Source organism: Denticeps clupeoides, chromosome 18, assembly GCF_900700375.1.
Source record: "Denticeps clupeoides chromosome 18, fDenClu1.1, whole genome shotgun sequence".
Taxonomy (NCBI): Eukaryota; Metazoa; Chordata; class Actinopteri; order Clupeiformes; family Denticipitidae; genus Denticeps; species Denticeps clupeoides.
Window position 1 is genome coordinate 5564794 of NC_041724.1, and position 26389 is coordinate 5591182.

General features: G+C 44.8%; 5 protein-coding genes across 11 annotated transcripts in view; 3 read left to right on the forward strand and 2 right to left on the reverse strand.

Moving 5' to 3' along the window:
* The window catches only part of LOC114768253 (probable alpha-ketoglutarate-dependent hypophosphite dioxygenase), a 78837-nt gene extending 77206 nt beyond the window's left edge, over window positions 1-1631 (forward strand). For all 3 annotated transcript variants that reach the window (XM_028960440.1, XM_028960438.1, XM_028960439.1), the window contains 5 exons: window positions 61-331; window positions 413-504; window positions 686-825; window positions 1168-1272; window positions 1359-1631. In XM_028960440.1, the coding sequence (XP_028816273.1) occupies window positions 61-331; window positions 413-504; window positions 686-825; window positions 1168-1272; window positions 1359-1436 (686 nt within the window). In that variant the 3' untranslated portion in view covers window positions 1437-1631. The remainder of the gene's footprint in view (window positions 1-60; window positions 332-412; window positions 505-685; window positions 826-1167; window positions 1273-1358) is intronic.
* A 2183-nt stretch (window positions 1632-3814) lies between these two features.
* LOC114768239 (glutamine amidotransferase-like class 1 domain-containing protein 3A, mitochondrial) lies at window positions 3815-6200 on the reverse strand. Of its 2 annotated transcripts, none has more exons than XM_028960412.1 (5): window positions 6130-6200; window positions 5483-5603; window positions 4613-4784; window positions 4316-4517; window positions 3815-4223 (listed from the first exon to the last, which is right to left on the reverse strand). In XM_028960412.1, the coding sequence occupies exons 2-5, from the start codon at window positions 5585-5587 to the stop codon at window positions 4031-4033; spliced, it is 672 nt and encodes a 223-aa protein (XP_028816245.1). In that variant the 5' UTR covers window positions 5588-5603; window positions 6130-6200; the 3' UTR covers window positions 3815-4030. The 2 variants fall into 2 exon arrangements, with proteins under 2 accessions (XP_028816245.1, XP_028816246.1); XM_028960413.1 differs by lacking the exon at window positions 6130-6200 and adding an exon at window positions 5703-5766.
* Window positions 6201-6794: 594 nt separating this feature from the next.
* On the forward strand, window positions 6795-11383 carry LOC114768228 (uncharacterized). Its single transcript, XM_028960398.1, has 9 exons — window positions 6795-6855; window positions 7586-7699; window positions 7803-9479; window positions 9576-9675; window positions 9764-9912; window positions 9996-10108; window positions 10186-10275; window positions 10362-10484; window positions 10577-11383. Exons 1-9 carry the CDS (start codon window positions 6795-6797, stop codon window positions 10781-10783), a joined length of 2634 nt encoding a protein of 877 aa, XP_028816231.1. The 3' UTR covers window positions 10784-11383.
* Window positions 11384-16237: 4854 nt separating this feature from the next.
* LOC114768621 (uncharacterized) lies at window positions 16238-21577 on the reverse strand. Its single transcript, XM_028960996.1, has 11 exons — window positions 21547-21577; window positions 20247-20432; window positions 18565-20082; window positions 18384-18476; window positions 18189-18293; window positions 17986-18095; window positions 17704-17895; window positions 17461-17623; window positions 17166-17331; window positions 16969-17063; window positions 16238-16880 (listed from the first exon to the last, which is right to left on the reverse strand). The coding sequence occupies exons 2-11, from the start codon at window positions 20401-20403 to the stop codon at window positions 16795-16797; spliced, it is 2685 nt and encodes an 894-aa protein (XP_028816829.1). The 5' UTR covers window positions 20404-20432; window positions 21547-21577; the 3' UTR covers window positions 16238-16794.
* Window positions 21062-25501, forward strand: irg1l (immunoresponsive gene 1, like). Of its 4 annotated transcripts, none has more exons than XM_028960997.1 (7): window positions 21062-21252; window positions 21629-21982; window positions 22527-22587; window positions 22716-22903; window positions 23137-23229; window positions 23477-23682; window positions 24036-24963. In XM_028960997.1, the coding sequence occupies exons 2-7, from the start codon at window positions 21965-21967 to the stop codon at window positions 24961-24963; spliced, it is 1494 nt and encodes a 497-aa protein (XP_028816830.1). In that variant the 5' UTR covers window positions 21062-21252; window positions 21629-21964. The 4 variants fall into 4 exon arrangements, with proteins under 4 accessions (XP_028816830.1, XP_028816831.1, XP_028816832.1 ...); XM_028960998.1 differs by having other exon boundaries at window positions 21709-21982; XM_028960999.1 differs by having other exon boundaries at window positions 21757-21982.
* The last annotated feature ends 888 nt before the right edge of the window (window positions 25502-26389 follow it).

Here is a 26389-nt window from a genome sequence, read left to right on the forward strand (position 1 = left end):
ACGATGCATCGTCTCCTTGAGGTCACTGAAGCTGGCTGAGATACCGGTGCATCTCCACAGGAACACAGTATACCCAGTACAGCCTCCACAACATTCACCTCCAGCATAGCTGGGTGATGGACCTGGTCAAGCACGGCAAACTGTTGGAGGTCGTGAGGAGCGTCCTGGGCCCCAATGTCCTTCTGCTGGACTCCCGCTTTATCTGCAAGTACCCAATGGAGCACAAACAAAGTGATGTCATTTTAGATGAGCACAATAATGAAAGTGGACTCCAAAATGGGCAAGACAAGGAGGACAACCTGCCCTACGTTGCCTGGCACCAGGACATGAGGTGAGTGGAATAAAAGGGTGTGTTTATGCGGGAAAGGTTCATGGTATCCTAACCCTAAGTTCTTCTGCTTGCATGTGATAGGTACTGGGGGATCGATGGCGGTCCTGTCCTTTCTGTCTGGCTGGCCCTGGACAACTCCCTCGAAGATAATGGCGCCCTCCGGGTCATACCAGGTAATGCTGGCCCCAGTTCTGCAGACTCCTCAGGCGCCGGGCTACAATAAACAGAGCAATATTTTTACAGCTTCGGTAAACCCGGCTTACGCCTAATGGGTCTCAGGGAAAAATAGAGCTTTTCTACCCAACGTTGTGCAAATTGTGAACTAAAGGCTCTGCTCATTTCCGAAACAAACAGGAAGCCACTGCTCTGGGCTCCTGCCTCACCGCCAATCCGAGCGTCCCGGCAACATGCTATCTGTCAATCAGGAGATCCCAGAGGAGCTGGTGGAGGCAGAGCGGGCGGTGCTGTGCCCCTTGCTGGCTGGCCAGATGTCTGTAAGTCATCCTCTGGGAAGACCTTTTTCTGCTTCATCTGTATTGAGATCACTGCAGAAATGTTTTATGATGATCGGCGAAGCTTCAAAAGTGCCACTGGACCAGTTGTGGCTGATATTGGGCTTACATGTATATCTACATTCATGCAGATATTCCAGCTACAACAGTTTACAATATTAACAATGTCCGGACAGAAAAAACAAAAAAGTATTTTTCAAAACTTTTGAATGGTAGTGCATTTGTGATGGAAATAATAAATTTAAATTAAAATTTGAAAACATAGTGTGGCTGTGTGCGTTCATGGTTGATAGTGCCATTAAATCATCATGTGTTGATTTTCAGATTCACGACGGACTGCTGGTCCACGCCAGTGATCCCAACATGTCCGATCGGAGGCGATGTGGCTTTGTCATCCGATACGTTTCCACTTCTGCCTACCCTATCCAGGTGAGTGCTTTCTTTTGAAATGTTTCTGTATGGGGGGGTTTAAAGGGGTTTCAGTAACTCGATCTGTGGATTTGTGTCCCTTACAGGACCCAGACCGTCCCAGGAGTTTCCCTGCAACATTGCTGGTTTCTGGCGAAGATCAGTACAACCACTTCTCCAGATAAAATAATCCTTCATCCATCTCTGGCCCAAACAAGCTCCTCATAAGATAGAAACACATGATGAACATGTTTTACTGCATGAGTTAAATCTTAATTTTAGTTCTGATGTGTTCTTTTATCTTCTATTTAAGTTTGTGCATTTGTCAATTACATTGTCAATTAACTAATTATCTAAAAATAAATGTGTAATTTTCACGATTCCTGATTTCAACATTATCCTTTCCGACCATCTGTAAAGTAAAAATAAAAAAAAAAGTCAAGCATTAGAATCACTTTAAGACCCTTTCAATTTCCTATTAGTAATGCTTATGTAAGGGATCAGCAGCAGTGCATGGGGAGAAGGATGCAGTCGCACGACTAACAAGAACAGAGGATTTAATAAATCATGAACAGAGCACTCACATTAAACACACACAAGACATTTTAAAAGCACAATGAACATGGACAATACACAGCAAGGTTGCTTTTATACTAATCAGGGAATCAGGGACACTAAAACAACTTGGTGCAGGTCTGACGCACCTCCAAATCCTGGGGAGCGCCTCCAAACCAGCAAAAAAAACAAAAAAAACAAATACAGGACCGGGCAATGGCGACATCCTCTGGGGGAAAAAAGGATACAACTTGGTGCAGGTCTGATGTGTCTCAACATCCTGGGGAGAGCCTTCCATTAGATGCAAAGAAAATGTGGCGCGAAGGTCGATCCAGTTCATAAACAATGAATTTAACACCCCGATCTCCGGTTGTCAGCTGCTGGTAGGTTAGTATTATTAAACAGTTAATAATTGTAACTGTCGCGGTTCCGACTGCGGGGGCAAGTCCAGAGTTTCCATGATGTCCACATCTTTGCTCTACTTAGCTGAGAGCGTGCGCCCACTGTCAATGTACAAATATAGCTTCATTGTGGGTAGTCCGCATCGGGTCATTGAATGAATGTCTCTGTTTCCCTGGTCCTTATCGCCTGTGCTTGTTTTATGGTATATTTGTGAACCACATTGTATGTTTGTGGGCCTTTGCGGCCTATGCAAAGTGTAACACTTTCACACTTTGTGTGCACTTTCAATGAGATCATACACACACACGCGCACCTTCAAGAAACTCTGTGGAGGTTAAAGGCCAACCAAGGCATGGGAGGTATGGAAAGAATTAAGATAAGTCTAGTAGGGCCCAGCAAGGCCAAAGAAATTATGGGGAGGTTCGGAATGCCCCCGAAGAAGGCATGACTGTCACAGCTGGGTAGGCAATGCTTAACTGTAGGCTGTTCATAACTATTGCCAACTCAAAAGATACTGACAAGGCATTTGCAACCAGGAAATGAATTATGATGACAGATGTGCGATTACATTCACTGAACTCACTGACTTAAACTTGTGTTTTCCTATGGCTCTAGTTTTTTGTATGCGTGAAGGAGCACAGATGAATGAGATATTTGTTGGAGACATATATAATGAGCACTATATATATGTGCGTGTTGTATTCTGAGCACTCTTATTCGTCTTTGAAATGTCTTATGAATTGATCATTACTGTATGCCTAAGCACACACACGCACATTGAAGACCCGTCCTTGAGGCACTCAGAGGGGTTGCCTCCCTTTCATCACTTAGTTGACCTCCCACAGATCCTGGGAGTGAACATAAATCTTAAAAGCAAGCATCTAACACATTTTAATGAACCATACATGCAGAAAAATACACACAACTGCCACAGTCTTTGGGTCTTCTTGATGTTTTTATGACTTGTGACCAAAGATAAGAAAAATGTATAAGAATGAATGGTTCCGTCAACTGGCTGGCTGTTGTCTTGTTGCATATTCAAATAAACAATTGTCTACTATAAATAAATGTATTGACTGTCTGTCATATCCTCCATGACGGTTTTAAGTAAAACCCCAATCTTGTGTAAGTCGTGCGATTGCTTCCTTCCTTCCTGCGAGACTCTCTGGTTGCTGACTGTAACGTTCGGGTGACGCTGGCTTACTAGGTGGCACCGTATCACTGACTGTTTCCCCTAATTACTGGTGCTTCCATTCACAAGTAATTAGTGTCCCTTTATTTAAGACCTTGCCTTTCCTCATGTACATTTTGTTTGTGGACTTGTGTACAACCTTGAATGAACATCTCACAACGGTTTCCACCATTCCAGTTATATTTACTTTAAATGTTCAGCCATCGTGCTAGTTTGCTTTTGTGTTCCTTATTAAAAACACTCCTGGGTTTAGCCAATCCTAGAGGAAACCCACAGAGAACCTTGGAGGTGTGAGGTCACATTGCTAACTGCCATGCTCTCCTATTTTAGTCGAGTATATCTTTTTCAATAAATACTGTACTTGGATTAAACTAACTTTTGAAAAAAAAAAAAAAAAAAATTTCAGGACACAAGTTCAAATGAAATGTTTTATTTTTTAAAAAGCCAGTTCCGAAAAAACACACAAAACACATGACAAATTACAATAATTTATTACAACAAATATTTTGTTGTAGACCCCCAGCTTTGTCCTGCAGAGTAATTTAAAAACACAGCACACCAAACCCTAAATAGGACCACGTCTGCATGATTTATAGGCTGTCGGTAGGGCGAGTGGGTCATGCGAGCCGCTTATGCCATCTTCAGGACCTCGGTCACCAGCACGCCGATTCCATCGAAGATTTCATGGTGCGGAGCGTTGCACATGAACGCGCAGGTGGTCACCAGTTTGTGCTTCTTGTCAACGTGAGCCTCACTTGCGTCCTTATTTACATGCTTGCAGCCCATCTCAGTCAGCGACTTGGCTGTATCAGCATAGGGGAACCTGGACGCGAGTGAAAGGACATTAGAATGATCAGAATTAGCCGAGCAGGGACGCGTGACCGATGCGCTACGCCACGTACACATCGGACTTACTTGTCGTTCTTGCAGTCGCTGCCCACTGTGAGCTCGCAGCCGGGGAGAATCTTGGCAGCGAGGACCGGGGAGATGCAGCACAGGCCGATGGGCTTTCCCGCCTTGTGGAAATTCCTGATGACCCGCTCCACTTCTGGGTTGACAGAGAAATCCTTCCCATTGGTGGCCCAGTTGCTCAGGTTCTTAGCTACGCCGAAACCCCCTGTACGGGATCACCGGGTACTGGTTAGTGTGCTGGGAGGCCTGCAGCCATAGCTGCTACAAGCGATGGTGGTGGCAGCTTCCTCCTGAACTCACCTGGTATGATGAGAGCATTGAAGCTGGTCACATGCATTTTGGCGAGGTCGGTGACGTCCCCGCGGGCGATGCGGGCGCTCTCCTCCAGCACGTTACGGACCTGCTCCTGCGGTTTTCCCTCACAGTGGTTCACCACGTGCATCTGGTCTACGTTCGGCGCAAACATCTGGACCTGCAGCAGGACAAGGCACACACCCATCTTATCTTATCTACAGTCGGCAACAATAAAAGGCAAACAAAGCGTGATAAGAGAAGCCTTTCATGAAGCGGTGTTGCATGAAATTGGCAAAAATTAAATGGATTCCTTGGCACCGATTCAGGTTAGAAAACGCTCAGTGACATTTGAAATGTGTGTGTGTGTGGACATTACCTTGTGAGGAAAGAGCACAAACACTTAAAACAATGGTTGCCGTAACCAGACACCCAAATCCAGCAACTGCCTCGGCCAACACTTTGTATGTTTTAATTAGTTCACTTGTGAGCCAGACCAAATAAGGGACCACCAACAAAGTACTGCAAGTCGTGCAAACCGTTTACAGCAATGGATGCAGTCCATTATGTAAATGAAGGCCATCCCAGAAAGAAAGAAATATATACTGATATAAATACATTTTCATAGTGATCATTTTCTGCAAAACTTTGGTCGCCAAATGATTAAAATGCATTTGATTGATCTCTTCAACTATGAGTGTGAAGCGATTAATATTATAATGCTCACATACTGTGTGAGTTCATGCCCTGCGCCACAATGTCCGCATGCGTTTGTATTATGTACAGGGGCACAGATGGATTCGTGGGTGTGTGTGTGTGTGTGTATGTGTGTGTGTGTGTAAGGGTTTAATCGAACTGAACGAATCATGAATCTCTTACCTTGGCCCCAGCTCGGCTCAGGTGAACCAGCAGGGCGCAGGCCTCATTGACCTCAGTCCCATCATACACTCCGCACCCGGACAGGATGATGGCCACGTTCTTCATCGTACCTAAATTCACGCTTAACACACACACACACACACAACTAATGATTAACAAGTGCAGGCAACGAGCAATTCATATTACTTACACACGTTAATAAAGTATATAAAGAACAAACAGCCGACTGTCGGTTTTCCTTGGTGAAGATTGCTACAGGAACGTCTGCAAGCAACGTCAGCGTGACTCGGCACTTTATCAAATATTAAAACCGAATGTATGAAGTCAACAGAGGGCTCCCTCCCTCCCTCCCTCCCTCCCTCCCTCTCCAGGAAACGCTCGGTCGCCTGGTAGGGCAGGTTCGGTAAACAGGTTACGCCTCGGTATCCGCCTCCCACCTCCACCCCAGGAGGTTCAGCATCACCCTGCATCTCCATCAGTTTCTGGAGAAAGCGTCTCCGGGCTTTCACGACGTTAAAAAAAGACGCGCAAAACATTCGCCAATTTACGCAGCCTGTATTTCGAAACCAAGAAAAAAAACACACACAGCAAAAGTACAAATGTCGCGAGGATTCTAATCGAAAGTACACGAAGTTTCCAAGTCTCACCGAATTAAGCGACAAGCTGCTGCGTCGAGCTGCGGAGGAACCAGGAGCGACAGAAGAAGTGGCGCGGAGAACCTGCTTATATACCCGCAGGCGGACAGGTAAGCCCCGCCCACCCCGTGCGACGCCCCGCCCCTCCCTCCAGGCGCTGATCTCATTGAGGAGAAGAGGGAAATGGCGAGCCGGGAAATAAAAAAAGAAAAAAAAGAATTAAAAAAAAAAAAAAAGGCTGAGTCACGCCGGGCAGCGAGAACGCAGCGCGTGTCAATATTGGCCTTGATAGATATGTTTGAGGCAAATCTGATAGGTATGAAAAGATGTGGCGCTCTAATGCGTCGCTTGTGTGTTTGCGTTCGCAGCATGATTTGACTGTTTGCAGAAACCATGAAAACTCAGTTTCATCTTAAAAACAACGTCTTCTAGCGTCTATTTTAGTAACATAGATTCACAGTCCTACAACCAGTCTACAGTCATTAACTATTTGCCTTTAAGAGCAGCCCTTAGTTATTACTAATATGTGTTACTATTGGCATTTACCGACATGTCACAAATATGTCTTTGTTCCCCGAAGTGCTCCGGGAAGTAACCTGAAGAAGCGCGACGCGTGACGTCACCCGACCGACGCTTTATAAACAGCGGCTGCGTCGCCGCGCTCATCCCGCGCCGCGATGGCTGAATCCGAGATCGAGTCGCTGCACTACTCTGTGGGCATATTGGGGTTCTCCGGGGGTAGGTTACACACTGCTTTAACATTTAAAACGAATATCTCGTTTTCTATTTTACACATCTTTTATTTATTTATTGCTCAATTTATTGGACAATAAATAAATAATAATGATAAGGATTTTATAATTAACGACGTTTACTCACTTTTTTCTAATTTCCCTGATTTTGTTCTGTTTTATTTATTTTTACTGAATAAATTACAAAAGAAAGAAGCGAAATAGGAAGAAAGTAATTTAAGTTACAGTACAAAGTGATTTCTGGTGTTTGGTATAAGTTCATCATTCTATATCATTAGTTAAACGTTTAGTGTTAAAAAAACTTTTAAAATACTGTAATTGTTTTAAATACACAGTGGTAATATCAGTGGTTATAACTGTTTGGGTGGTAGTAACACACCCGTCTATGAGCCAGAAGACCCAGGTTCAAATCCCACTTACTACCATTGTCTCCCTGAGCAAGACACTTAACGCTGAGTGTCTCCAGGGGGGGACTGTCCCTGTAACTACTGTAAGTCGCCCTGTATAAGGGCGTCTGATAAATGCTGTAAACGTGTATGTTTATCTCTGGTTTATGAGCCTGCAATCTGAATAGGTTAAAATGTTTGAAATGATTCTGTCCTGTGCGTGGCTTATAAAGAAAGACCCGGCCGCGCAGTTAAATTGGGGGACTGTAAGTACCTCCACCGTGCCAGATCTTCAGAGCACCCTTCTCACCCTCTGCTTGCCCGTGTCAGGCTCGCTTCTGCTCCTGGTGAACGCCTACGGCCACGCCCCCGAGGGAAACCTGATCCCGGGCACGTCGCTAGGGGTGCTGTTGCTCATCATCTCGGCCCTGCTGGCCTACGTGGGTACGTTTTCCCCGTGTGTGCCTCCACCAAACTCTGTGACGGCGCGTTACTTCCTTCCTTTTCACCTTCGTTTCCCAACTCCCTTTTTTGTTTTTCTCTACAGGAGTGCGACGCAGTCTGACCCCGGCCCCACTGTTCGCGTGTCTGTGTCTGACCGTGTCGGCGCTGTGGTGCGCCTCGGGCCTGGTCTACATTCTGTTAGGGGAGGGCTACCTAAACGGAGAGGCGGGACTGAGGAATGCCATGGTGCCAGGCCTGGCAGCGTTCACCCTAGCGCTGTTCATTATAAGCCTGGTGGCCGTCCTCTCCAAACAGTACGTCCTCTTCTTCATCGCGCTCACTATTAGCATGGCCTGCGCCCACCAGATTGCCGGCCTGGCGAACCCCTCGTTTGGCCAAGGTGCCACGGCGGCCAACTACCTGCTGGTGTGTTTTGTCGGGGCTTATTTTGGTTGCGGGCGGCTTCTTTCCTTCATAACCCGGGGCAGAGTGCAGCTTCCCGGCAGCGTTCCGCCGAACACCGCGGCGACCCCGTCGCAGGCCCCCGACAGCTGTGACGTTGTTTGTGTGGGTCTGGTCATGAACCTGCTGTCGGCCAGCGTCCTGGCCTGCCCTCTGCTCGGCGTGGTCCCCCGCTTTTTTGACGGCCTTGTGCCATGGCTGTGGACGGCTGCGGTTTTCCAGCTGGGCGTGTGCCTCCTCTGCTACCGCTCCCTGGACAGTTTCTCTGCCACTTTCTATGGCTTTACAGCCATATTGAAGTTCGCTGAGGGCTACAGCGCTCTGGTTGGTGACCTGGTTGGCGTGCCGTACAGTCCTGTGCCGTTCCCTACTGTGTTCGCCATCCTTTTCTTTATCCTGGCTCTGTTTAGCTGCCAGCGAAGCTTGGCTGATGGTTTCTACCAGCTCTTCTATGTCGCCTTATGTATTGCCATTGCAGCCCAGCCCCAAGGCTTCTTCCAGGGTGGCACCCAGGGTGTTGAGGCCGCCATCTTTGTGGCATCTGCACTTATGCTCTTGGTAACGCTGAACAACAAGCTGGCACCTTTGAAGGTGCCCATTGGGGAAGGGTTGATCAGGAACCTGCTGACCCGAACCACCAGTATCGCCCTCCGCTCACAGGAGAAAGACATGAGTGCCCCTTACCTGGGCTACTCCAAGTACTCTGATGCAGAGGTGCTGGGCCACGCCTCCAGCGTCCTTGCCGCCTTCGCCATAACCGCCACAGTGGGGGGCAGTGGGCCACTGGCCATACTGATCCTCCCCTGGGCGGTGGTGTCGGGGGGCTTGCTGCAACTCCTGTGTGGCTCAGTGGCATTTGCCCGAGGTCAGACCCTGGAAAGCTCGGCCTTCATAATGTACGGCATGATGTGGACCGTTTGGGGCCTGTCACGCTTTGGCGGCTTCTACGGCGCCACCCGCAACTTCAGTGTCGCTGTGGGCATCATCAGCTTCATGCTTTTCAACCTGCTAGTGACAGCGGGGGCCCTTCTGCACAGTAAAGCCTGGCTGGCCTACGCGTTCACCTTCCAGCTTATTCTGATCAGCTTTTTGCTGGACGCGGTCGGAGCCCTGCCCTACGGCTACGACATTGGGGTGACCATCATCTTTGGCCTGGTCAGCTTCTACTGTTTCCTGGCAAACATCTTCAACAGCACCTTCCAGAAGCCACAGATTCCAGTGGGTGATCCGGTGATCAAGCTGAGTGGCTATGGCGGCGCCAAAGACAGCTGTCCTCATCTGCCATCGAGGAAGGCGTCGTCCGTGGTGGAGATTGCTGGTAACATCTCCACATTTTTCAGAGCCAACTACAGACCACCTTCGCCCCTCACCAACAGAGTTTTAATAGAATGTGTTAAAACGTTTGTGTCCTCAGATATCATGAAGAATGGAGGAATATGCGGGATGCCAACAGATACAGTTTATGTCCTTGTGGCAGCTTGCAATCGGCCCGATGCGGTGGAGAAAGCCTACAAGTACGTCTTTTCCATTCGAGAACTTGACAGTGCAGATGAATCCCTGGGCAGTTTATTCTGACCTCTGTCCACGCTTGGTGATTGCAAGGTGTAAGCAGCATGCAGGGGACCGTCCCATGTCACTGTGGATCTCTTCAGTAAAGCAGTTGGAGCCAGTGAGAGACCAGATCAATCCTGTTCTCTGGGACTTTATGGAGGCTGCCTGGCCCTCTTCTATCAGCATGGTGATCCCACGAGGTCAGAGTCATTTGGACTCATTAGCTTTTATTGTTGCGTGGTTTGTGTTTTTTCTTCTCTGAAACCATTTTTCTGTTCAACAGCTCCTTGGATGGACTTCTTTGGACTGAAAGAGTCTTCAAAATACATTGGCACTCCTCAGAGCATTGCCATCAGAATGCCAGACTGCGCTGTGGCAACTCAGCTCATAAGCCTGGTAGGTTTTGTTAAATTCACTGCGCATGATGATCGACAAAACTTTAAAGACAGTAACCATAGAGTTGTGTTTGCCAGGTTGGGCCAATTGCAGTGACATCGGCCAACCCTACAGGAGAAGCTGACACCACTCATCATAACCAGGTTTATGCCAAGTTAGGAGACAAGGTGAGGCCAGAACGCTGAGGGGTGTCTGGTTAGTTGTGTGTTTATGTCCTGGAGCATGTCAATAAAGACTCTGTCTTTTGGTGCAGTTGAATGGAGTGCTTTGCGATGGTCCATCTCCAGAGAACATCGCCTCAACTGTGGTTGACTGCACCAAGATCGATGGTGGACAAATTGGTTTCTTCAGAGTTGGCATCATACCAAAGTCTCGGGTAGCCTATCAGCGTCCGTGCCACAGTACCATTATTTGTCTTTTTTTTCACAGTTGAATTCACTTCTTAATGTCTTTGTTGAAATGTGACAGGTTCTGCAGTTATTTGAAGATTTGCAAAAGAAGCATTTGCAAGGACGACTGAATCCGGGCTTTGAGACAGATCTCAGCGACTCTCAGAGAGACAGGTCAGAGGATGAGGATGAGGTCACATCACTCAGCATAGGAAACAACGATGATGTCACAGCAGAAATTGAGGAGATGGTGGAGCCCCCAGAAAGCACAGATGAATCACTCTAACACAAATTGTCACATAAAACACGACCTTCAAAAAGTGTTGTCTTGCTTTGTCTGTGTCTTGTCTCATTGCCACAGAAACACCTTTACAGCCATGTTTAAAATGTGAATCCACCACTGGGGACTTAATAAAAAAGGAGATGTCATAAGTGGATGGGAAGTGCTGAAAATTGGGGCTGTCCCATTGTGTTTCCTTTAGGCATATTTGAAGATGATCGGATGATCATAATCTTTCAAACTCTGAAACAGCACAATATTTAACAACTGATTCATGAAAAATGTATTTATATAATTTAAACAGAGAAACAATCTTGAACATGCTGCTCTGCATTTATTTATCCAGGATCTCTCTTACTAAAGAAAAGCACATTACATATTACACACTGCACATAACTCCACTACACTAAAGTTATATTTTGATGCATAGTATTTTGATGCAAGTATTTAATTCATAATTTGACTGTAAAAAAATGTATATACGTCATGTATGTGTCTGCTTCTGGAAAGCAATAATATTATATGCCCTGTAGATAATAAAATTGTGGTTAAGCCAATGAATTGTTTAAAAAATTTTCACAAAATGATTAAAAATATAATATTGTCGTTTTTTTCATTCTTTGAACATATTTTTGAAAGGGTGGGCATGATAAATATTACAATAATTCATTATTAATAAGTCCTAATAGAGTTATTACATAATAGATTAGGTAAACACAGTACCTATTTTGTTACCTATATTGTTAAAATCGTTCATTCATGATATTTTGTCCCCTTAACTAATATTTTGTAATAAATAAATCGTTTTTTAAAATTATTTTTACAAATCTCTTACTGTTTACTTAAATGTAATATTTTTGTTACAAATGTAAATAATACTGATTTAATTACAAATGTTTCATAATTGTTAAACACATATTAATTTCAGATTTTAACATGCAGTGAAATAACATAGGCTGAATTCCAAAAAAAAAAAAAATCTAAAATATTAATAATTCACCAGTGAATTACTCACATAAATGTGTGATTTTATCTCAATATTTATGCATTTCTGTCTTTTAGTTTTACACTGAATATTTTTCTGAACACATCCAAATTCTGTAAATACAAATCTAGTTTATTACACAAAAATCCATTCCAGATCACAGTAGGGGACAGAGTGTTTTTCCCAGCAACAGAAAAGTGACTAACGGCCCATTAAAGTACATATGAATAGAACCTTTTGGAAACAGGAATTTTCAGGCTGGGCTGTGGTTCCAGTGTTTGTGCCGGTCGGTGGGGGGAGGCCCATGTTCTCTCCTGTTTATTTGCCGGCCAGGTTCCGAATGGCTGAAGCAGCCTTCAAATTCTTAGACCATGTGCAGATGTCTCACTGAGCTGCCAGCACCAGTCCGCTCATCCTGTTCCGCCTGTGGCACAGCTTTAAGTGTGAATGTGAGGTAACAACCTGTAAGCCTGGACTCTGAAAGGTAGGTGGGAATAGATTTCCAGTGATAGATGATAAGAATCCTATCTTCAGGAACCCGTTTGGCCTTTGTTATACTGAATGTTGAGTCATTCACACACCAAGAAATGCACAAAAACCCTGTTCCAAACAACCAACAATGCCTGCAGCATTGACAGTGCTTTTGTTTCTTGTTGAGGCGTGTCGTGGTTTATATAATGAAAAAGCAGTTTTAAATGCAAATCAGCTGCTTCTTCCTGCTTGAGTTCTGTCTCAACACAAAGGTGGACACAGGACAGAGACACAATACAAGATGGTGTAGGACAGTGCTTTCAGTCCCGTATTATGACTGTACTTTGGGAATGGGGAGATTGGAAACAGTGAGACACAGAGGATCAGGCTGGGGACAGGGCAACTGAACTCATACCCAGACAAAGGGGGACATTGAATTGGAAGGGAAACAGTGTTAATGGTGTAGTGGACACTGGTCTTAATAAGGTTCAACATGGACACTGGAACATAATTTCAGTGTCATAACATAATTCACCATAGTTAAGAGTTCAGGGTGAAGGTTTACATGGCCCCTTTAAAGCAACAGTTTTTATGGACGGTGCAGTGCAATATTGGAAAGGAGAAAAAAGATTCTGTATTGTTCTGAAATGTTCTGAGGTGGACAAAGCATGTTTGAATAAAAGGAAAGTGTCTGTCTCCTCAAGCTGCCCGAATTCTGGGAGATGACAGCTTCAGCCTGGTTTGCCCAAACGGAAGCTCAGTTCACACTGCAGGACTAAATACTTGGTGTTAGCACTGAGCAACTCCACAGCAACCAGAGTCGTGAACCTGGTAAAAAGAAATCATATCTAAAGAGCCACCTTTTAAAAGCTCTATAGAGCAAGACGGCGTTTTCCAATCCAAGGCCTGGATTGATCCTCGATGATCATAAACTGCAATTTCTTTTTGTGCACTTGTTCCTGCGTCAGTTTCATCCAAATCTCTGGTGGACATTTCCCATGTGATACCGGAGCACCGCATACCTGCGTCATCTGGCACAGGCTTGAGAAGGATGTGAGTCACTGGGCAACCACCTGTACAATGTGCCAGTCTGCAAAGATTCACAAACACACAGTGACCCAACTGGCATCCTTTCAGGTCCTTGGGTGAGGTTTTGATCATATGTATGTGGATCCCCCTTTACCTCCTCACAATAGTAGATAGGACCACTTGCTGGCCTGAAGTTATTCCGCTTGTAGTCACAAGATCGGAGAAAATTGGCAGCACTTTCATAAGCACCTGGGATGCCCATTTCGGCACCCCATTTGACCTGTCTTCTGACAGAATACCGTGGCTGGGAGTCTAGCGGTTAAGCTCAACCACACTACCGCTATGGAATCATTTAAACTCACACACGTAGTCAACACTCAAACTCAGACACACATTTGCTCTCACAGATGCAGACATGAACACAGACGCAGATATTATTTTAGCCTCCACTGTTTGAGCACAAGTAAGTAAGGAATGGATATAAAGGAAGATTCTCTCAACTGAGTCTTGGCTCTTATGCTCAAACCAGCAGCCCAATGAGTCCAAAACTGGACCAATAAAGATAGCTCATTATAATTGGTCTGCAGTAAGTTTCAATTCTCCATGTCACTGCTCATCACCCAAAGGCGAATGGACTGTCCTAAAAAAGATCTGCAATGTTCCTAAGCAGAGTTGGTATTTGAGGTCCAGCAGTTTGTTCGCAGTTTGTTCTTATTGTATATGTATTGTAAATATGCTCCAACAAAATAAAGGACATACCCAACTTTGTCAGATATGCTTGAAGTCATTTAATATATCAGAGGGACCAACCCTTTTTTCCAATATCTCATTATGCTCAAATATCATCAGACATTATGTTAAATTACAAAGGGATAAGGAGATAAGACATTACGACAGCAAAGAAAAAAAAACCTTCCAGAACCCAGGTGGTGATAGACTAGTGGGTTACAATGTTTGAGGAACAAGTCCATTGATAACATCAGTCTTCGTTCGCCAAAGTGCCCCATTACATTTAAGAATCCAATAATGTTTTACTCATCCCTCCCTGATACTGCAAGGGTGCTAGACAGCTGCTTTTCAGAAGCACTTGCCCTGGAGCTTATGCTGATGATTTGGTGAATTTCCTCAAAAGCTCGCTTGAGTTTTGTATATTGCGCATTGTCACTCAAACACCAAGAAATGCACAACAAAGACCTTCCGCATAATTAGCAATGCCTGCAGCATCAACAGTACTTTCATTTCTTTTTGAGGCACATGGGTGTGTCATAGTGTATAGAACTTCCCGGCAGTGCAGGTCATCTCCTGTTTCATGCTTGAGTTCAGCTGACTTTAAAATTAAAGAATGCTGCACATCCTGTCTGTAGACTATTGACAGGAATAAAGCATTTCTGATGATGGAACCATCTTAGTTTATCTGATGTGTCATTGGTTTTCTTCCGGATGCCTCAATTTTGCCAGTAATAATTTCAGAGAAAATACTTCCGTTTTAATTTTGAAAATAAATTGCATGAATGATATGACGGGAAAGAGAATGAAAACAGAATAGTTTTTAAAACCAATGGCCTTCACTCAAATAGCTTGTTTTAAATGTAGATTGGGTTCATTTCCTTTAAATTTACAACATTTGGCAAACATTCTGAACCACATGAAATATTCATCATTGAAATCCCTCGTGTGGTTCACTAGGACCCGATCTGTAGATACCGTTCACTTAACAACCCAGAACCCAACTTTTTTTATTGTTTTTTTATATATATGCATAGAAAGTGTATTTATTCTAAACATGTAGCTTTCAAATTGAAAGTTACACTTAAAGTGTTTAGAATTCTTTATTTAAACAGAAATCATTAAAAAAAAACAGCATGAGATATACTGAAAAGTAGTTGTATAACAAGCTACGGTCTCCGTGGGGACAGCAGCATCAGGTTGCTGACGTCTTTGAGGTCCAGCAGAGATGTACAATTGAGATTACACAATCACTTCAGCACCTCTTGAAAGTCCTTGTATGTGTGTTGTAAATATGTATTGCTCCAACACCATAAACAATCTACCCAACTTTGTAAGATATGCTTGAAGTCACCAATTGTATCAGAGGGACCAGCCCTTTTCTTCCAGCAATAATATCTCATTATGCCCAAACGTCATCATCACTTATGTTAAATTACAAAGGGATAAGGAGATAAGACATTACGACAACAAAGAGCAATCTTTCAGAATCTGGGAGGTGGTAGACTAGGAACCAGATGAAGCAGATGACGACAAGAGTGGCAAACACCACCTTCCATGTGCCACACTCTCAACCTTCTCCTGGGGGTCTGTCCCTTTAAGCAAGCATTAAGTAAGTCACTCTGGATATGAGTGTTTACTGAATGCAATGTACTGTGCAAAAAAAAGTATGATTCAGATTGCTATTGACACACACATTAGAGCCAATGCAAAAAAATATTTTTTCAAAAATTTAGAAACTTTCGTTGGGTTCTTTCTCTTCATGAAAATGAATGTGTTTTTTTTTCACTTATTGCTTGTGAACATTGTAGTGGATGGAATGGAATCGTGTGCAAGCTTGATCCTTTTTTCTTTATCATGCAACATAGTTAATGCAGCAAATCAAAACATTACTTAAATTGTATATATCATGTCTGAATAAATACAATTTATAAATACAAGCTAATTGAAGTAGAGTAAAATGAAGTGAAATATTTCACACATAAAAGTGAAGACAGACGGGACATCGTGCAAATGGGAAAAACGGCACAAGGGCCAAAACAAAGCAAACAAACAAAACAAACCGGCAGGCGTGTGCCGATTGCCAGGAACTGAACACAAACATAAAATACGTAACAGATTCCACTGGAATGTCACAACCCTGCTGGTCCTGATCCATTAAACCCAATTGGTGCAATCCCTAATCAGGTGCATGGGGCTTCATGGCCCTGGGGCATCCCAAAGACAGACAAATGGGGAAGTTGGCCGTTTCATTTCCAGTTTTATTTGAATAATAAGTTATCAGCATATGTTAAGGGTACATTTACGAAGAATATACAGAATTTCAGACAGACAACAAGTAAAATTAATCTTCATCCTTCATCCTTGTTCTTTATAACATGCATCCATTAAATAATGTGACACAAATTGTCTTACTGCACCTTTTTGGTGATCTTTTTTGATAACTTGTTAACAAAGTCATAATGTCATAATGCATATTACATGAGATTGCATGTAAAAAAATTCACTTCATTCTATTTATTGCACATTAGTAATTGCATTGTTTGTAGCAGTTTTACACAGTATAGAACATATACACTGATGAAGTTAATCCATCTTAATACATCTGGCAACATTGTTCACTAACTGCTCTACCATTTAATTAAGCACATATGCACAGCATTTGTACCTTTTAAACATTTGTACATGTCAGTATGGCTTTTCTATTTGGCATAAACAATAGTACAAAATCGCATTCTCCAAGCTAAGTAGGAGAAGTCGCTGTCAAATAGGAACATTGTACTGCAGGGGTGTTACAGGAAACTTTTCACAGCATGCTGCTCTTCACTCTTTCAAATATCTGTCGCACTTTGACGGCCGGAACGCACCCTTCACGCACAATGCCTATAACACCTGTAAAAAAAAAGATAAAAACAGATTATTAAACATGTTTATAGTATGTGCTTAATTGTGGATGAACCAATGGAAGAGAACACATTACCTTCATCAATTTTCAAGCAGTTAACCACTGTTGAAGCCACCACTTCATTGGATTCTCCATCACACAAGACTCCCTGAAGCTTGTGGCCCAGTCGGCTATGAAGGAGAAGATAAAGTGCTTTAACGGTCTAGGCCTCAAAAAGCAAAAAAAAAAAAAGGCTTGCAGAACTTGTAGTGTTATAAATGGTGTTCAGTTACCTGATGACCATATCATGGTGAGTGCTGTCCGGCTCGCCGCTGGGGTTAGCAGAGGTGATGGCCAGAGGCCCAGTAATTTCACAGAGGTGCATTGTCACAGTGTGATCAGGAACACGAATCATGATGCTGTCTTTTGTTCCTACACGATCATATGCTGGGCCCACACCTGAAAATACACGTTTTACACACTTACACATTTCCCCCCGTTTTTTTTTTTATTGCATATTTACTCATAACAACCAATTGCCGTATAATTAAAGGAAACACCTCGGCAAATCTTGCCAAAGTCTCTCACCAAGCTTGAAGAGCCAGTCCCCCTTCTGGATGATGCAGCTGATGCCCCCAGGGTAGACATTTCTCATGAACTCCCAGAGCAGAGGACTAAATGGTGGTTTAGCAGCCACCAGTTGTTCCACATTAGCAATGCAAATGCAGACTGGTTTCTCAGCAGGGCGATCCTTTAGAAAGAGGTTACGAAAAGGTCAAAAACATTTTTGTCATCTACTCAAAAGCACATGATTTGATATTGAAGTCTTACTTTAATGTTGTAAATCCTCTCAATGGCAGAAGGGACCTTGCAAGAGGCAGCTAAAGCATAAACAGTATCGGTGGGGATGCCACAGACTCCACCCGCATCCAGCAGTTTGCCGATCTCCAGTAACCCACTAGTTAGCCGGGAGTTGGCAATTGGGCAAGGCAGAGGGGTCTCACTTTCTTTCTTCTTCTTACTCTGAAATAAAAATTTAAAAAAGTTGACCAACATGGTTTGATACTTGAATGTTCCAAGTCATATGGAAATTAAATCAATTAGATATTTCACCTTAAGTAAAGGTGGCCCCATTGGGATCAGGGTGGTGGAGAATATACAGTTCACGAGAGAGGCCAGGGCTCCATACAGACAGATGATGGAAAATATCGCAAGCATGGCAACTGCCAAAGAATGATGACATCATTGCAAAACTGATCTAAACATTTCTCTTCATAGTACAACTCTAAATGAAAGAACATGAAATACAAACTCACTCTCCAGTTGGTAGGGCAATGTCCCAATGGTTGACAGGAGGAAACACACTATGATGATCTCCATGATGAGTGTCAGGGCAAAAATCACCACATTCATATATGCAGCTAAAAATGAATACAATATACCCAGTGTATTAGTGATAGCTGTCACCAACATTTAGCTCAAATCAGGACTAAACAGTCAGTGTGACTCACCAATAAGCATGAGGAAACCATTGACTACAAGAAAGGCTACAGATCCTGCAGTGAATCCTGGGGCATTTCCCGGGAAGACATTCAGCAGCTCCCCTACAACCAAAAGAAAGGTAATTCTATTATGTTTATGTGCTTCCAACAAGTCCCCGAATGGAATGAGGTATGGATTGAGTGTCATTACCTGCAAACCTGTACCAAGTCCAGGTAGCCCAGACAGCAGTGTAGAAGGAAGGGATGACTGAGCCAAACCTCTTGCCTCTCTGGACCTGCAGGCGGCTGACATAGCCTTGCATGATGGCACCGGGGATGAGAACCCAAGGTATTGTCATGTGCAGAAAGGACATGCTAGGTTGGCCATTGTGAATTGCTGAGAGAGCCGCCACTCCATTGGTCATGTAGAACAGGGAATCTGGGAGCAGGGCCTTTGTGCTTGGTTTGAAGTCTTTATTCAACATCATGTTTTTTATCCTGCCAAGTCCACTGAAAGCCATTTGAAGCTTGTCTGTGGAGACGGGCTGGGGTCCCACTCTAATCAGCGACTTCTCAGCAATGGAATTGATGAGACGAGCAAAGGTGCCATATAACGATACAGCAGTGAAGATTGAACAGGTCACTCCAAAAAAGTAGTAGTACCCATCTAGAGGGATCTGGGAGACAGTCGAGATGGTAACCAGGAAAAAAAACAGGTTGTGGGCGAGCTCTAGGGTGTCCATGTTCAGACTGACCACACAAAGTACGATGGCTGCTGCAAAAAAGAACCAGTCGCCCACCATACCCAGCCGTCCATATGCTGCATCTTCCCTTGTTATCAGCATCGACACAATAAACTCTTCCCAGGCTTTCACCAACCAGAAGGTGCAATGAAGACCATACTTGGTGGCATGGTAGCAGTCTTGGCGCATATAACCATAAAAACTGGAAAGGAGTTGTGAACCACAGTTTATGGAGATCCATACAGCACCAACAGCAAAAGACGGGAAGTAGTGGAAAGAGTAGAAGGCAAAGATGAAAGGTGAAATGGTGTCACACAGGTAGCCCAAGGCCATGGGCTCAGCATATTTGGTGTTCTTCTTTTTCTCCTGACCCAGGCTCTGGGAGGTGGTTTTGTTGCCGGTCCCCAGGAGAAGCACATTGAATAGGGGGTTTCCAAAGCCCTTCAAGACATAACGCTGAGCCAGGCCCTTTATCAGGAGGGCCGCTGACCCATACATGGCAAAGATGAGAATCAGAAGTTCCAAGACTCCTGAAACCACCAGGGCCCATGCCCCAGCCATAGCACCAACAGCCTCAAAGATCAAGGTGGCTGTGATGGCACCAAACACAAAAGGCATTATGTAGTTAACAGTGGCTGAGCAGAATGCCAGAATGAAGGACAATAGAATGTAGGGGACAAGGCCTGCAACAGCTGACTTGGGAATAGACCAATCGGTGGTAGTGTTCACCAGTTCGACCACTAAGCTGCTGGCAGTGAAGCCCAATCCAGCTGATGAGTTCTGCATGAAGGTGGAGGCGTTGTAGATGTTTGTGGCATTATTATGGATGGGTGTGGTGGCACCCTGAAAGATCCGTGTTGCCCCATAGCTGGTCCAAAGAGCTGCATAACCAATAAAGGAGGTCCCACTGAGATGATCATACTTTCGAAAAGACAGAAAGCCAGCTACCAGCTGACACACACCACCTATGAGGATTAGGTGTACACCTGCAGAAAGGTAAAAGAGGGCAAGTGTTAGATAGATAGATAGATAGATAGATAGATAGATAGATAGATAGATAGATAGATAGATAGATAGATAGATAGATAGATAGATAGATAGATAGATAGATAGATAGATAGATAGATAGATAGATAGATAGATAGAGCACCTGCCAGGATGTCTTCAACTCCCTGGGCAAAGACACCAGTGTGAGCTCCATGGAAGTTCTGCAACAGCACAAGGAATGCACTGATGCCATTGGATAGGAGGCCAAGCACTCCTGGTTCACCATAGAAGCTGGCAGGAAATCCATCGGCACTTGCCATCGCGCCGATTCTTCCAGAACTTGTCTGATCTGTGGTGAAATTACACGTTTGTTGATTATGTGTATGTGTTAATTATTCTCTGTGTTCTTCCTTAGGGAAACAGGTTCCTCCAGACACCATAGTGGAACATGAATGTTTTTTTTTTTAAATCCTTAATTCTGGGGTAAATTGAATATTTATTGGGATTACTTAATTTCACTCAAACAATTATCAGATAATATTCTCCAGTGAGATTAATTTTAGCACACATTCATGATTCATGTGTATTCTTGGCAGGAGTGACAATGTTTGAGGAAGAAGTCCATCAAATAATCTTGAATCAATTAATGTTTTATTTGAATAATTCCTATATTTCTGAACAATTAAAAAAGCTCATAAACATATCATAAAAGGATATGTAACATGTACATTTTTAAATGTTAAATAGTAACAGTTTATAATAACAGTTTATATTAATATTGAAAAAACGTACACTGAAACCTGAAAAACATTTCTACTTTTGTACATTTTCCTGTTACCCTCTCTCTCTCTCTCTCTCTCTCTCTGTCTCTCTCTCTGTCTCTCTTTCTGTCTCTCTTGCTCAGAGCGCTGTGGCCGTGCTCACAGGTGTGCTGTCCCGTCCCGTGTACCCGCCCCTCCCTGTCAGTATCAGAGTGCTCAGCCATGACAAACAGTTCTATTTCACAGGCACTCGCCCGGAGCTGATGCTGCGGGATCGGCACACGTCTTAATGATTTCGGGAATTTTGTCAGGAAACAGAGAGACCAACAGAAATGACAATTCAGGCCAGTAATTTCCATATGCATTTCCTCTACTAAGCTAAGATGGGACACTTAAACACTTAACACAGTAAGTCTGATTTACACATGATGAACAAGGCTTTTGAATTTCCAGAAAAATATGTTTACATTATTACAACAGTATAACTGATAGATTCTGGATTAGACTATAATAAATTTAAATGTAAATATTTGTCTACTTGTATTTCATATGTTTGACACATACCTGACAAAGAATTCTATTTTGCTAGTGATATTATTTTATAGTAAGAAATATATTTAGGGATTGTAAATTAATACATTTTTAATACAGGTCTCTAATACAAAAAGTGAAAATGTGTGATTAATGTGTAAAGAAAGTTACCTGGAGGTGATGGTCTGTCTGAAGTCAGTGTCTGGACTGAAGTAAGATGTAAGTTTATAGGATTTGTGAACACATGTGGTAGGAGGAGTTCCAAGATGACCAGCCAACCCCAAGTCCCCTTGAGAAATGACATAACTGACTCCCCCCCCCCGAAACAATTAGTTTCCTGCAGTGATGATGAGAAATCCAACCCATGGACATTTTTGGAAGTTCCAGGCCTGACCAGTATCAGTCTGAAAGCCCTATATAAAGGGCACTTGTCACCACACCTGGACAGGCACAGCAGCTCCCAACCTGTCGGCGTCCAGCACAGCCACAGCACACAGAGTGCACACGCTCCCGAGGACCACATCTGCACAGACAGCGACCTTCTACCAACAGACTACATCAGCAGCCAGCGAACAGCTACTCTGACAACATGCTTTCCAAAGCACAGGTATGCGTCCGTGTTACCACACACACCGATACCCAGGTAGATATCAAGTTTACACAGGGGATGTGAAGTGATTGTTAGAGCTTTTAACTGACTATGTGTGTATGGAATTAGGTTTTTAATCCACACAACTCTCCTAGCGACCTGTGAAGTTTCAATTGTGTGACTGTTGTAATGATCATGTCTTATTAAGTAAATGTGATCCGATCTCTCACTGCAAGAAAAGAAGCTGTGACATCAATGTGAAAAATTGATTGATTTAGTTAAGTCAACAGTGGCTCAGTACGTCACACTGGGCAGCTCAGTGCGGAGTTTCATCACCCCTCACACACCTGAGGGAACCTTTGAAGTTGAACAAAGCCTCCTTAGTGGGAAGCCTTATGCTGGGGAAGAACCAATTAAAACAGCTAGAAAAGGTCACAGCACTCCGGGTTCCAGTTATTAACTCTCATCCGGAATTTATTCCAAGTTGTTATGACTGTTCTGGACTTTTAGCTTCAGTTGGGGAGGGTCTCTAACATTTGCTCTGTCTCGCTGTCTGGTGCAGAAGACCTTCAGACCACTGACACTGATGACTGTGAGGGCTCTGCACAAATCAGCCCTGGATGGTAAATGTGGCTTTTGTTACTTTCGTTTTTTGTTTTTTTTTGGTCTCTTCAGTAGAACATAAATGCAAATTTGCCGAAAGAATGTGTGACAGCCCCCCTCCCCCACCCCCACCTTTCCCTGAAACCAGTGGTGGAGCGTCCTGCACCCGAGGAGACGGTGACAAGCAGCTTCGGCCGCTTCATCCAGGGCGTGCAGCCCTATCACCTGACCCCCACCGTGCTGCGGCGTAGCAAACGGATGGTGCTGGACAGCCTGGGCGTGAGCCTGGTGGGCAGCAACACCGAGGTGTTTGAACTGGCACTGCAACACTGCCAGGTAAGATCAAATGTTCTCGCCGAGTGTGGAATTCAGCGTGAAGTGTACCCTCCGCTCCTCAGCAGTCCGTGCGAGTGTGTACTGCCCCCCCCCCCCTCCTTTCTTCCTGTGTGCCCTGCCGTTGCACAATGTCCGTCTGCTCCTTCTCTCCCCTCCTCTCTTCCTCGTCGTTGAAACCCAAGTCTGCCATCTGACTAACTTCTGCCTCCGGTCATCTCCCCCCCTCCCCTCAGCACATGTATGCCCGGGACGACGTGAGCTCCGTCTACGGCCGCGAGGGCACTCGTCTGTCCCCGACCCTGGCAGCCTTTGTAAACGGCGTGGCGGTGAGTAAACTCCCCTTCTGTAATATCTATTTACCCGTTCAAAGCAAAATAGGTCCGTGGCTCTATTAATAGAGCCACTCACATTGTCCTGTGGCCGGGCGGTGTTTTTGTTAACGCTAGTCAGACTGGGTATGATTGCAACACCCCAAAATCCCTCCCGCCACACGGTGAATCACAGGGGTTCAGATGTCCGAAATGCGATCCAGCTGTTTCAAAAGGCCATTTTTGTTTTGTGTCATCGCCCCAGGCTCATTCCATGGACTTTGATGACACCTGGCACCCTGCAACACACCCCTCCGGCGCCGTGCTGCCCGCTCTGTTGGCAATCAGCGACATGATGCCCGGCAACGGCAAGCCGAGTGGCCTGGAACTCCTGGTGGCGTTCAACGTGGGCATTGAAGTCCAGGGGCGCCTTATGCGGTTCTCCAGCGAGGCTCGCAACATCCCCAAGAGGTTAGAGCAGCAGAAGCTGAATTTCTTTCTCCATAAACATTTAACGAAGACATTCCGACCATTGGCGTCTGGCGTAGGGTCTTCAGGTACTTGGTAACGTGGTGTACATGACTCAGTCGTGCGGTGGGAGAGGCCCTGAAGTGGAAGCTAATAAGAGCTCCTCGAGGCGCATGTTTACGCAGACCACAGCTGGTCTGGAGGACCATCACTGGCCCCTTTCTCTCCGCTCACGTTGCCAGAATAATCTGTTATTTCCTCTGACGCCATGATGCCCTGGTGCAGCAGGACCTCTGTTTGATTCCTTGTCGCGTTTGCTATTCTAAACACTGCGCCGCTTTCTCAACCTCTCTCAGGTTCCACCCGCCCACGGTGGTGGGCACCATGGGAAGCGCCGCTGCCAGCGCCCGCCTGCTCTCTCTGGACCGCACACAATGCAGCCACGCCCTGGCCATTGCAGCCTCTCTGTCCGGAGCCCCCATGGCAAATGCCGCCACCCAGTCAAAGCCGTTCCACATTGGCAATGCCGCCCGCCTGGGTCTCGAGGCTGCGTTGCTCGCCTCCCGTGGCCTGGAAGCCAGTCCCTTGGTACTGGATGCGGTGCCGGGCGTGGCTGGCTTCAGCGCCTTCTATGAGGACTACGCTCCTCGCTCATTGGTCTCCCCCGATGAGGAGGTGCCCCGTTTCCTCCTGGAGGAGCAAGACATGGGCTTCAAACGCTTCCCTGCCCACCTGGGCATGCACTGGGTGGCGGACGCTGCAGCCAAAGTGCACGAGACCCTGGTGGGTCTCACAGGCGGCACCGTCCCGCCACACCTGGTCCAAGACATCCTGCTAAGAGTGCCTCCCTCTAAGTACATCAACCGGCCCTTCCCCGAGTCTGAGCACCAGGCGCGCCACTCCTTCCAGTTCAACGCCTGCACGGCACTGCTGGACGGAGAGGTGACGGTGCAGTCCTTCTCAGATGCCGCGCTCAGCCGGCCCGATCTTCACGCCCTGCTGTCCCGAGTGCGAGTAGAGCACCCCGCGGACAACCGCGCCAACTTCGACTGCATGTACGCCGAGGTGGAGGTGACGCTGATGACCGGCGATGTGCTGAAAGGCCGCTGCGACACATTCTACGGCCATTGGCGCAACCCCCTCAGCGACGACAGCCTGCGCAAGAAGTTCCGTAACAATGCCAGCACCGTGCTCTCGCCAGCGAAGGTGGAGGGGCTGATCGCGGTGGTGGAGGACCTGGAGAGGTTGGAGGACTGCAAACCCCTCCTCAACCAGATCCAGTGAAAAGCTTCTGAGGGACTGGGCAGACTTGAGGCTGTGGCACAAAAATGCTAATGTAACAGGACCAGCTGCACAGTCAATACCATCTAGTGCAGTTTACCGTCCTTGAGCTCTCTCAAAAGCAAACGCATTTTTACCGTTAAAAAAAAAAACGAGAGCTTTTTTTACCAAGTTGCCTTTTCCAATTGTCTATTAAAAAAGACTGAAACTGAAATGAAACCATCAATTTAGACAAAGTGGAAAATGATGATGTTGTGCCTTATTATATTATTTTAATTATTATTATTTTAATTAACTGAGCTATTTAAGAAACTGTGGTTGAATCAGAGGGCATTGGTGTTAAGTGACAGAAAAACACTCTTGAAATGTTGTTGACCTGTACTGTAAATTGAATGTGTATATATACTTATTAATCTGCTTTGAAGATTAATTTCTCTGTATTGTTTTCTCTTTGTGGAGACATATGATCTGGTATCAATCATTATGTGACATGGATTTTACTGTATGCATTTTTCTTGAAAGAATGACATAATAAACAAATGAAGGCAAAAAGTTATCTCTCTGTGCAATGCATTTTACACCACAAAAAAACAGGAAGCACACCCCTCATAGTAAACACATACAGATTACAGCATGCTCTCACATTCACAAACATTCATGGATAAAGTTCTAACACACCAGCAGTCAAGTAATAATAAAACGCCTATAAGGTTGTCATGTTCATGGTAGAATCTGTTACACTTTCTGCTACCACAATTACCTACTATTTGCAGAAAGCCCCCGTTTTTAAAGAACAAAAATCATGCGGTGCTTCAGAACACATCATGTAGAATTCAGAATGTAAAAGGGCTGCTGCCAACAATTATGCAACCAGGGCCGGCCCGTGGCATAGGCAGCATGGTAAGGGTGCAAATCCATCCAAGGGGGCGCCACAATCAGAGGATGAAAAAACATTCCACTATTCTTAAAACTGTAGGAATAGTAGGAATAATAATGATGCGTAACTTTCCTATCAGGGCACCCTTCCCCCCTCCGCCCTCCAAGCCACTCCCTCCTCCGTCTACGGGGCTCTCAAGAGTTTTTATTTTATACATGAATATCCAAGAATGTGAGACCATGCTGTAATCTGTTTTCTATGAGGTCTGTGCTACCGGCTGAATTCAGTCGGGATCAATAATGAGAAGTTAACAGGTCTTGGCCTACGTAGAATGCTCAGCACCCCTAATTTTAAACGAATACGAATGTCTCAGTATTTGAGTTGTATAATAAAACTGGTTGTATAATTCTAATTAATGTAATGAACTTGTTGAACAGTCATTCTACACTCAGAAAAGAGGTTCAAACCAATCCAAAATAACCACGAGATTCATCATGACAATGAGTGTACGAAACTTCTGACCACAATGGCACTGATTCATTAGTACAAGCA